This window comes from Cannabis sativa, chromosome 9 (genome assembly GCF_029168945.1).
Source record: "Cannabis sativa cultivar Pink pepper isolate KNU-18-1 chromosome 9, ASM2916894v1, whole genome shotgun sequence".
NCBI lineage: Eukaryota > Viridiplantae > Streptophyta > Magnoliopsida > Rosales > Cannabaceae > Cannabis > Cannabis sativa.
In genome coordinates, this window is record NC_083609.1 from 40,201,220 (window position 1) to 40,214,110 (window position 12,891).

The 12,891-nt window shown below is 28.8% G+C and overlaps 1 protein-coding gene and 1 pseudogene across 3 annotated transcripts; both read right to left on the reverse strand.

Moving 5' to 3' along the window:
* Nucleotides 1–2,420: 2,420 nt before the first annotated feature.
* Nucleotides 2,421–5,491, reverse strand: LOC115704902 (1-acyl-sn-glycerol-3-phosphate acyltransferase 3). Of its 3 annotated transcripts, XM_030632114.2 has the most exons (11): nt 5,153–5,489; nt 4,831–4,953; nt 4,588–4,627; nt 4,378–4,451; nt 4,188–4,247; nt 4,002–4,079; nt 3,753–3,911; nt 3,524–3,649; nt 3,266–3,358; nt 3,007–3,093; nt 2,421–2,933 (listed from the first exon to the last, which is right to left on the reverse strand). In XM_030632114.2, exons 1-11 carry the CDS (start codon nt 5,393–5,395, stop codon nt 2,679–2,681), a joined length of 1,338 nt encoding a protein of 445 aa, XP_030487974.2. In that variant the 5' UTR covers nt 5,396–5,489; the 3' UTR covers nt 2,421–2,678. The 3 variants fall into 3 exon arrangements, with proteins under 3 accessions (XP_030487974.2, XP_030487975.2, XP_030487976.2); XM_030632115.2 differs by lacking the exon at nt 4,188–4,247 and having other exon boundaries at nt 5,153–5,491; XM_030632116.2 differs by lacking the exons at nt 4,188–4,247; nt 4,378–4,451; nt 4,588–4,627 and having other exon boundaries at nt 5,153–5,471.
* A 2,958-nt stretch (nt 5,492–8,449) lies between these two features.
* On the reverse strand, nt 8,450–11,749 carry LOC115704136 (serine/threonine/tyrosine-protein kinase HT1-like; annotated as a pseudogene).
* Between the last annotated feature and the right edge of the window lie 1,142 nt (nt 11,750–12,891).

Sequence of the window (12,891 nt, forward strand, 5' to 3'; positions counted from 1 at the left end):
ATAATAATAAAATTATTTCCATCTCAATTTACTGAATGAAGAATTTAAATAAATCTTTCACTCACAAAAAAAAAAAAAGAATTTAAATAAATCTTAACAAGGAATTCATTTAAAAAATAAAGTGAGGAATAAATAAAAATTTGTACCAATTTTTTCATGTGAATCTCATGAATTTACTACCTAGATTTAAAAAAAAACATATGAAACAAACAACTCTGAATTCAATTGAAAAAATAATTAAACTAATGCTGTATATAACCAAAGTGTAAAAAAAATACAATTTCATCATAAATTTAAATATATTACCCAAAAGTATATAAAAAGTTATATATTATTATATGGGTGTACTTTTAATGAGTATTACTTATGAATGGATAATATTATAAAATTTTGAGTTTTTATAATTAATTTTTCTATTTAATTAGAAAAAATTCTTATTTTTACATTATATGGGCTCATATTGGTCCATCAACTGAAAAAAAAAAATTAATAAAATAAACAGTTTTTAGACAAAAAAGTGATAAAAAAAGTTAAATTTGACTTAAATATTTTTTCATATAGACATATTTTTGGTATAGTGTACGAAGAGGTATTTTTTGATATTTTCTTTAATTAAGTAGTTAAATTAAGCATGGAAATTCAAATTACTCTTTTATTATTCGCTATCGGACCAAAATCAAATAGTTTAATATTTTGAAAATTATTATTTATACTTAAATTTGTTTATTACTCATCAATGGGCAATACCAATTAATGGATAATACGCATGAAGAAGTATTTCATTATTTACATATAACATCATACACATATATTTATGTATATGTAGTTATACTATAATTTACACTTCTTTTTTTCATGTTTTCCTGTTTCCTTCAGTGAGTTATAATGCATACTACTGTTACATCCTTTTAACTATGCCTTCGCAGGCTTAAAAGACTAAAGTTCTAAGAACAGCTTAGAACAAGCTATATCCACAAAATCAAAAATAAAACCTAAAAACTCTAATAATACAGTTTCTTTATTATTTATTTTTAAACACCAACAGTTACTTCTAAACACATATTACAATTTTTTTTTTAATTTTTGAGTGTATGCCGAATTCCCATTACAAACAAAGCCAAAAAAAATAAAAAATAACACAAAATAAACATAACCTAATTTTCTTTACGTTTGGAATTTATAAATATTTATACATATATATATATATATAAATCTCTAAATACATATAGGGTGTTTCGTTGGACTACATGATTCAATGTTTTTAGATCAATCCAGATTCGATTCAGTTATATATTGGATGTTAGATTTTACCATCCGATCCAATCTAATTAATTTTAGTCATCGAATCGATCCAACATCCATTAGATGTTGGATTGGATCGGTTCTATCTATTGGATGTATTTAATTTATATTTATTGGTTTAATTTGAATTTATTCAATATTTTAGACTTAATATTTTTTAGATCGGATTGGATCAATCCAATATTTTAGGTCCAGTATGTATTGGATTGGATCCATCCAATCCAAGGAAAAAAGAATAAAAAATCTAATTGCCCATTAAAACTAAATGAAAATACTAATTAGTTTGATTGGATGTTAGATGTATTGGATTTTTTGACACCTCATCCACCATTCGATCCGATCCAATTGGATATTTAAAATAACATCAAATCCGATTCGATCACAATTGGATATCCAGTGTTTGGCGGCTGGTTGTAATTGGATCGGTCGGTTCTCATTGGATTGAATCGATTTATGCACACCCCTACATATATACATACATATTTACATATAAAATCTGAGCAGTCTACAAAATCCCACCAAAAAAAAGACCAACTTTAGAATGAAGAAGATAAAACAAATAGTGATGAAGAAGAAGAAAGAGGGATAAAACGGACCTTAGAGAATTTAACGAAGGTGTTTTGAATTCCAAAGGAGACCAAATCAGAGGCACCACATGAAATGTTGTTCTGTTGCAGCCAGCTCTGATCAACACCCTCTTCTCTCCGATGGTGTGAGCAATTTGAGAAAGGGTTGGACTTTTTTTTGGCTAAGAAAGGAGGTTTTCTTTTTTTTTGAAATAGAGAGAAGAAAGGGAAAATGAAATGAAAGAAATGAAGGGTTGAATGGGCCAATACCCAAGTCTGCTTTTTTTTTTTTAAAAAAAAGGACAATTTTGGCCCGACTAAGTGTGCAACTAATAGTCGTGCCTATCAAAATAAAAATTTAATGGCACGCCATGTCAGAGTTCTGAGCCCGACATGGTCATGCCAACCTGCTTTGGAGGGAAATTTTCCGCCCGAACTAACGACAACTTTTCAAAAGATCATTGGCACAACATTTTCGCGCCTATTGGTCCTAGTGTCGCGCCAATATCCACCAAAATTAAAAAAAAATAAAAATAAATAAAAGGTACCACATTAAGTGTGTCGAGCCAAAATAAACTCTGTGGTTGGCACTACTTTGGATCGTGCCATTCGTGAACATGCCTATATGCTATTATTGTTGTAGTGTCCCTTTATTATTGATGGAATGTCTTGTATGATTTGGACATGCTTTACCCACAAATGTACAATAAATACATAAAGACTACTGCTATTTATTAGACACAATCAATCTCCACAAGTAAAAATTTGATACTTGATATCAGTATTGAATTCTAGTTTAACATTGACACACTATGAAGTGTTGTCAAATATCTGGTTCTCTGCATAGTTCTGAATAAAGGCTTGCCTCATTGGATCTTGTGAGGGTAACCCAACGGGTGTGGATCGCTCTGACTCAGATGATTGGATGAGGATTTGCATAGTGAAGGTAACAAGAACCAAGAAAGCTCCAAAATATGTAATGCCTTGCCATGATGACAGTAGAGAAGACCATTGAATGAGCTTCACAATGCCGTATACTACTAGACATGACCAACAAGTGACAACCTGACTCAAACACCTTAGATTAGACTCCAAAAGAAAAGGTCTAGTTTATAGCATAATGAAGCTTTTATCTTACTATTAGAGATTTTTTGGGTCGATTAATCTTTTGATGCTCAAGATCAGTGAATTTTCCTTTAGTGAAATACTTCTCCAGCAAAGCATCCTGAGGAGGAGAAAACATCACAGTCAAGAGTCTCACATCTACTGGCCAATTAAAATTTAGTGCATAGAAATAACAAAGCATATATGAAGGGATTCAACTAGGAATAGTTATAAAAGGTCAAAAAATAGCCTAGTTGGAAAAAGAGAGATTTCCCGTGAAGAAAAGTTTTTACCTTTGTAACAAATACATCTCTACACCATTGTGCCATACCATCTTCTGTTTCTGGGATTTCATGCATTAAATGTCTCCTAATTTGTACTTTTACCTGTGTGAATGGAAAACTTATAATAAACATGATTAATTTCGTAGTCTAACCAAATAGATAAGAAATACTCTGTGATGTAGATATAGAAAACTAGAGAAGGAACCTTGCTGCATTTCGACCAGTTAAATGCAATACTGTAGTTACTATCTAGTTTTATTGGCTTACCACTGAAGGTTTCCCCCCAAACATTCTCAACAATGTAGGAGGAGACTGATTGGTTGGAATGGCTACTGTGCAATCATAAATTGCTGGAACAAATGAACGCATATGACTAACTGCTGAAACAAAACCCTGTGAAAATGCACAAAAATATTAAAGTAGTAAGCAAAACAAAAGATGGTAGACACTTGGAATCAATACTTGTTGTGTTATTAAGAATTTCAATACAATTCACCTTTGTACGCGGAATTAGTACATTCTTAGGAACAGGCAAGCCTCTTGCAGTAGCATAATGTTGAGCCACTGCTAACTTTTGCTGGGTAAACCGAGTTCCCTCAACAAAGAGAGCCAACCAAAAGGGCATGGGAAAATCCTCTAGCCTCTGAAAACCTGACTGTAGCATAGAAACTGTGAGATGAAGCAAGACAAAAGACCAAATAAAAACAAATAAAAAAAAACTTTAGAAACTAATGTAAGGAGATACCTTCAAGATGCTTTCATCTTTTGCCCAATTTCTCTCCAAGAAGACATAATCACAAAACCACATTGACCAACCTATGATCTGCAGAGTTACTTCCATTTATGAATTCACTGGCTTAGTGACTTATCAAGAACAAGCCCAAAAGAGTACATAAGAATTTTACAGAATGGTGTTTAATTGATGACGTACTGGCAAGAATTTAGCTTCATTTTTTATGATAGCTAATGAGCTACCAAGGCAACCAGAACGCTGTTAAAAGTAAGTCAATACAACAATTAATTGAAGATAAGAGATAAGATTTAGATCTAACCCAATTTCTTTTTTTATTTTTATTTAATTAATGAGTTATAATGTATCATATATTATAAACGGTATGCACCTGAGCTAAGACCCATCCAACCAGCCAATCGATGTCACTTCTGTGGTTGCTAATGACAAGTGCATGTTCCTTACCTGGGAAGTGGGAATGTGCCATCTTTTGTGAGAAACCTAAACTATAAAACATAGCAATTTACAACTGTTTTGAAGAGATTAAACTCTAACTATTAATTGACTGAAAAAGTCAATGAATGATAATCTATCTACTCACCCAATAATCGAAATGTTTCTGCATCTGTATGCACCTCAACCTTAGATCATAACAAAAAAAAGTAGATACATATTTATATACCAAGTTGGAAATCTAACCATAATCAATTGGCTATTTTTTTTTTCTTGACATGATAATCAATTGGCTAATTGGTTAATGTACATATTTTCAAACCATAGAATATGAAGAGAGAGAGATAAGCGTTAAATTGAACATTTTATTCAAAAAGAGTTGTCTACGTACCTCAATAGCTGCCCACCAATCAATGAGCCAAATGAGTTCCAACCATAATAATTCAGCAATTACTTTATTAATTCTCCTATACATGTTCTTTGATAGGGGACGAACAAGAACGAAAAAAAATGCCTAAAAACAATAAAGAAATAAATATTATTATAAATATATATATATTTTTGAAGAAATATGCAGATTTCGTTAATTAGCATTATTATATTTCTAATACTAACCAAGGTATAATAACTTTTATTCATTGCCCAATGTGGAGAAAAAAAGTAAAGACATTTATAGTGAGAGAGGAAAACCCACCAAGTTTTTGGGAATATACCTGAAAGATATTAACAATTAAGCCTGAGAATAGGAAAAGGATTCCAATGGGAAGGATAACTAGTGAAGCTGGGACCGCCATCTCTAAGCGAGCCTCTGATCCAGAGCGAGAACGACAGAAACTGTGGCCGAGAGATATGTATAGAGAGAGAGAGAGAGAGAGAGAGAGAGAGAGAGTTTGAATAAGAATTGTAGGGAGGGAGAGAGAAATGCGCTTGGAACTCTCATTACCATACCATTGCATGGCATGAGCAATTGAGCACCATTACAGAGGAAAGCCACCCCCGTTTTAGCTGTTTTCTTGTTAAAAACATAAAAAAATAAAAATGATTAGGCTTACGAACGTGTCTATGCTTTTTTTTTATTTTTTATATAGAAATGACGTGGCAAGTGTGAGGAAATATATAGGTAAAAAAAGAGGGAATTTTTCAAAAAATATCATTTTTATGTTTTATTTATAGGGATAATTACACCAATTTCTAATTTTTTTACTTTTATACCGTGGGGTGGAATTTTTTTTCAAAAATACTGTGTAAGTTTTATACTGTGTACTGTATTTAGTTTTTACTATTGTTCTACTGTTGTTTTTAGTTATTCTGTTTTGTGTTCTAACGTTGTTTTATAAAAACATAGTATTTTTGAAAAAATTTCCGTGTAACAGTATTTTTGTAAAACTTAACTCAAATTCTAATATTTTTGTAAGTTTTCCTTATCTATAACTAGTAAACAAAACCTCGCTTCGCGCGCTTTAAAATAATTAAAAATTATATATTTAAAATAATTATATATAATTATAATTTTTTTAATAACAACATAATGCACATATGTATTAAATCACATCAAAATAATTTTTTTCCATCTTTTTATATTTTTTTATTTGTTAAATAAAAACAAAAATGAGATCCTATACATACTATAATTTTTTTATTTCCCATGTAATTAGTGAAAAAAATCAAGACAACAATAATATTACATTAATATAATAGTCTTCAATTTTATACAGATCACATTTTTTTTTTGGAAGAAACCATGAAACTTTCAAAAAAAAAAAAACAAATAGATTTTATTTTTAAAAAGTAGAATACAATAATTTGTTATTGCTTTCATTTATATGTATTTATATTTTATCAATGCATGTAATACTGTAAAGTAATTATACAAAAAAAAACTAAATCATGGATTATTTTGAAAAAAATAAACATTCTCACTAATTGTTAAATTTAAAAAAAAAATAATATAATAGTAATTACTATTACTATTATTTTTTTTTTATCATAATATAATAGTATTAAGTAAAATTAATTTACATTCATATTTATGTATTGTAAAATGTTTTCTTAATAAATATAGATATAGATTTGTGTAATAGTAAATTAGGTCAATTAAAATATATATAAGATTTAACGTAAAATTACACGCTCCTAATATAAATTTTAAAATTTTAAAATTATTTGTACTTAAATAATTTTATGCTTTAAGGATATACATTCTATTCTCAAAAATAGTGAAAAAGATTTTTTAATTATTAAAGTAGTTAAAACTATCATTGTATATACAAATATAAGTTTAAAGGTCAATAATTTTTGGTGAAATAAATATGTAAAGAAATTATCAATATTAAGAATAATTCCTAACAATTACATTTATATTAAGAGTATGGTGCAATTATTGAAATATTAAAATTATTAAGTATTATTATAAGAAAGTGAATAGTTAACATATTATTAAATATACTAAAGTAAATGGGTAACAAATTATTAAATGCTATATTATTATAGTTGGAGTTTTATTTTAAAAGTTACCTTATTACTAAATAATAACAAAAATTAACAAAAAAAATTAAATAATAGAAAAAATTTAAAAAAACAAAAGAAAATAGAAAGAGACTCATATAGTTCCTCACATTAGGATTATATAAATTTATAGTCATATAAAAAATAGAAATATAGATATATATTAATATATATAAAATTAAAAATTGAAATTATCATAAATTAAGAAAAATAAGATGTTCGGAAAATAAAGTACCATCATATCTCTTTAATATATTATCATTATTTTTTCACTCTTGAGAGGATTATTTTTCTTTTAATAATCCTTTTGGAGAAGAATTATTATTGTTTTAATTAATTTTCTTACAATTAAGATGAGTATCATGATCACAAAATCAATAAAAAGTGTCAAAAAATTTTATTTACTATAAATATAAAACTCTTAGTATTTATTTCCACAAATTATATTTTAAATAAATAATAAAAATAATATTTTGTATGTTTTGGTTGATGTTTCCTCCATTCTTTAGGTATTATTATCATTATTTTACATCATTTATACTATTGAGAGTTGGATAATATTCTCTAAATATTAATGAATCATGTTAATATATAGTGAGAAAAAAAGTATGTAGTAAGACCATGATGTTATACAAATATTATGAAAAAAGAAAAATGAGAAACTATTAAATATTACACTGCTATATATATACATACATAATACAAATAAAAATAATCTTATTTTCATTAGTATGTTTAATTGATAATACGTATTTATAAATATATATATTAATCATCTATGAACTCACCATTTTATTTCCACAATCGTCTTTGAATGATCTTTAATTACCACTTTTGAGCATATGAGACAAACAATATCAAGTAAATGATCAAAGCATCCAAAATCTTAGAGCCTATTCTATTCTAATTTTTTCTTTAAAAGCTATGTTAATCTATAATGTATATAATAGAGAACGATGAATAAGAAGAAAAATAATATTGTTAAAAGAAAATTATATGAAATACATAAAAGATATTGTTATTATTATTTGTAGAGAACTATTTAGGGTGTGAGTTATAAAAATGAAAAGCTACTTATATTAATTATATTTATGAATGATTTGATGATATGTTTTTATTTATAGGTAGTTATTTAGGATGTGAGCTCTCAAAAATGAAAGGTCACTATATTAATCATATTTATCAATGATTTGATGATATTTTTTTTTATTTATAAGTAGTTATTTAGGATGTGAGTTATCTGAAAAGAAATTATATTAATATTCTATTAATGAATGATTTGATAATTTATTTAAATAAATTAATAAAAATCTTTAATAAATAAGAAAATGGAAAAATAAAAAATAGAAAAGATAGCTCATGTGTAATGCCACTAGCCTCTCTTATACATTCTTTTATATATATACTAGGTAACTAAGTCGCGCCTTATACGAATTTGACCCTAATTTTGTAAATTTTCTGATTAAGTAATATAATGTAAAATATAATATTTTGATATACATATATATATTATAAATAAAGTAAAAATTTTAAAATTAGAAATATAAAGAAAAGAAGAGAACAAACAATAACACAACATATAGGCCAACATGTGATCATTTTTTATCCATATAACAAAATATTTTTCTTCATATCATCATAATATTCTAAACCACCTCTCTCTACATGTGTACAGTATAATTGTGTATGTAAAAATCAATGTTTGAACTAAAAATAAAAGGCAATTGAAAAGCAATATCAATGCCAACCTATTCTTCATTCACAAATCTCACTTAAATGTGACAATGGAGGGAGAGGAGGGAATTAACACAATGAAAAAAATGCTCTTTTTTTCCTTAATTAAAATTGACTTGGTCAGACTAAAAAAGCCCAAGTCATAATATTTGACAATGAAATGATATATTCAAATGAATTTTAGTTTAGACACACGTAATGTAGCAGTAGTAGTAGTGGAATATCTAGTAGAAGAGTAGAAGTAGAAGTAGAAGTATAAGCAGTATTAGGAGATTAAGCAAAACCAAGTTTCGGAATCCAGTGAAGAAGACCCTTTTGTGGTCATGGAAATTCTGGTTTGGGACAAGTTTCAATGTTCCATCATGGGCAAATAAAGCCTCAAATTATTGCTCTAGTACTTCCACTATTTTCCAAAACTCATGCCTCTTTTTTGGTTGCAAACAACATTGCTCAATTAAGGCTTTCATTGCAGGTGAACAATTTCCAGGGATCAGAGGCCTCAAATTCTAAAACACAACAAAACACACATTTTCATTATTACTAATAAATTTTTCACATTACCAAACAAACATTTAAAAGACTACCTACCTTGCTCACCACAACAAAAGCTGCTTGAAATGGGGTTCATTTCTTTATAGGGTATTGTCCCTGTCACCGATTCCCAAAACATGAGACCGAATCTGTAAACATCAACTTTTTGCCCATATGATTTGTGCTTTATTATCTCTAGCGCCATCCATCTATATATCCCAGGATCATCAATTAAAGCATCACAATATGCTTCCTTGCAGGCTATACCGAAATCAGTTATTTTCATGTGAGAGTCTCCATCAATAAAGATGTTTTTGGGCTTGAGATCTCTATGGATGATACCCTGCGAGTGAATATACTATAGTCTCGAGCTATATCCAATGCAATTTGAATGAGTCTATCCATAGAAAGAGTTTTGCTCTCGAGTTTGTAGATATGCCCTCAATAAACCTTCTGATAAGTATTCAGTTATGACACAATAAATCAGAGGCTTTCTACATACTGCTAATAACTGTTTTATGTCACATCATCAAAATTTCAATATAAATAACAAATTCAGCAATATAATTTATAAACAAAAAGAGCACTCAATTTATATAACAAAATAGCTAATTTTTTTTAGAAAAATTTGTCAATTAAATTAGCCTATAACACAAAATTAAACAAAAGAAGAGAAAAAAATAACGTCTAGCAGAGTGCATATTTAAAAATTTTGATATGAGAACTTAATAGTATTCAATATTAAGACTACTATTTCTCATAAAGATAATTTGAAAGAGGAGATAGGCTTCTTTATTTTTTTTAGCTATTTGTATAGAAAATCTTAAAATATTGAAAATACTGAGAATACTAAAAATAAAAAACAGAACAAAAAAAGAATGAAAATACTAACAATTAAAACTATGAAAATCAACTTTAAAGATTAAGAATATGAAAATGCATCAAGATAAAAAAAAAAAAATTACAATCAATTAAAAATAAAAGGGAAAACAACGAATAAGCGTGATAAAGTAAATACAAATAAATACCTCTAATTCCAGCATCTTTGAGAGAATCAAATCCATTATCTCATTCAATGCTTCTGAAAATAGAATTTGAAAAAAAAAACAATAAATCAAACTTTTAGCGAAAATAAATATGAAACCAACTCTCCTTAACCAATCTAAATCAACGAAAAACCTACTTTTTAAATCTCAATCCAAAAAAAATCCACATTTTACCAAACAACACAACAATTAAACACCCATTTTATATTATTTAAAACAAAAAGAAAAGGGAAAAAAACAAACTTTTTACTTTCCAAATCTCAACCCAAAAAAAATTCCAACTTCCACCAAAAACCAAGACAATAATTTAACACTCATTTTATATTATTTAAAAACAAACAATGAAATAATTTTGGGTCTTGGATGGATTTATTAGTGTCTCCAAAAATAATTTAATATAAAAATAATAAAAAAGAATCTTAAAGAGAAACTAAAGCAAAATCATGTCTATCTTTCAAAAATATTGATACAGACATATATGTTTGATCTCAAAAATAAGAAAGAGAGTAAGAAAAATATATTATAATCACTCATAAACTTCTTTTATTATCTCTGTATTTAATTTCTTGAGTCTTCTTCTCCAAAAAATGAAATTATGGCTGTCGTTATAAGCTCCGCCATTTTAGTTACCTTGCAAATCTTATCAAGAAACCAATTGCTTTTTAGATGAGAAATTAGTAGTAGAAACTTAATTCGTAATTGTAACACATGTGACATATCCTTCAAAATAGTAAACTCTACATATATATACATATTTATTTATATAAAGATATAAAAAAAAAACATTGCATTCACATCAGTATATGTATATAAAGTGCATTATTCAATGTAAAAAAAATATAGAGTAAAAATGAAGAACAAAAATAATACATTTTGAGTTCTCTTGTTCCATAATAAAGAACTCATATCCATTAATCTGATTTTGGTAGAACACCTTTATTTCTCAGAGAAATATCCTCCCTAATAATCATGTATAAATAAGAAACCAAAAAAATTAGAATCTTAAGAAGTTTGTTCAGATTTATTACTAATATATTCTGTTGATAATCAATAATATGAATATAGAAAGCCAAAATACATATATAGACCTTTCATGCTACTAATGAAGTAATGTCTTTTTTCATGCTAACCTTTTTTTTTTTTTTAGAAATGCCACACAATGAGACATAATGTAAAAGGGAAATTTGACATTTTATGCTTAAAATGTCTAATGGTGTTAAATTATACCATCATCCTAAGAATTTGGTAACTATGCTAATCTTTTAATGGTAACCCCAAAATGCCCTCTCCTCAAACCCAAAAAAATCAGCCTCTCCTTTCTCTCTCTTTCCCTCTAGTTTGATCACATTCTCTCTCTCTTCTCGCACTCTCTCTCTTCTCGCACACTCTCTCTTTCACTTTGTCTCTCTTTCTCATTTGCTCTGACTGCCGCCGACTGCCGCTGCCTGCCACCTCCACCATCTCCACGTCTTGGTCGACTGCCACCTTCAACATTCTCACCCTCAAAGTCCACCACACTCAACAAAGCAATGGGTAAGTATTTTTCTTAGTAAATAGTGTTGTTTTTTGTTGTATTGTATGGATATGAACGTTGTTAGTTGTAATTTGTGGCTTTTGTGTCCTTGAAATGGATGTAGAGTTTGTTCCGAACAGTCTGTGTTTTTCTGGGTTTTTACGTTTTTTTGCGATTTTATGCGACTTTGTGCGATTTTGTGCGATTTCATGAGGAACCTGAGGTTAGGGGTGACATGATTAATTTTGGCGACATTGTACGATAGCTATGAGATTAGTGTGCGATTATGATGTTATGCGATTTGTGTGCGACATTTGTGCATCATTATGCGATTTTGTCATGTATGTTTAAATCCGCGACCTTATGCGATTTGTGTGCGATTATTGTGCGACATGATACTCCAGCATATTATAATTGTATGCGACATTTGTGATAGTTATGTGATCAGTGTGCGATTATGATGTTATGCGATTTGTGTGCGACAGTTGTGCAGCATTATGCGATTTTAACATGTATGTTTTAATCTGCGACCTTATGCGATTTGTGTGCGATTATTGTGCGACATGATACTCCAGCATATTATAGTTGTATTAGGCGACATTGTGCGACTTCCGTAGTACCTTCTGCGATGTATGTGCGATATTGTATGATGATTTTTTCTGTTTATTTGTTTGTATTTCTTTGGGACAGATTCATCTGTATTTGTGCCTGTACTGTATGATGGCCTTTGGACTTTGGAGGGTTTTAACTGGGTATTTGATTCCTCAAAAAGTATGACATTGATATTGGACATTGACTGTACACTGAAAAAGTTGCGTGAAGTTTTGCATGAGGAGTTGGAGGTGGACCCCTTGGTGTATGAATTGAAGTTAGAAGTTCTTTACATGTACATGAAAGGCACTAAGTTTCCACCTAAAGTTTTAGTGAAAGATAGTCAACTACGAGTGTTCTTGAGCATGAAGGCAAAAATGAGTGTGGACAACTTGTTGCCACTATTTGTGACTAAGGTGAAGAAGAATGTGAATTTGGAGCAGACTCCCCGAAATGTAACCCCTAGAAGTGTTGTTGGGACCTTTGTCCCAGAAACTGATCTGGGGGTTGGTTTGGACAAGCAAGTTGGCAC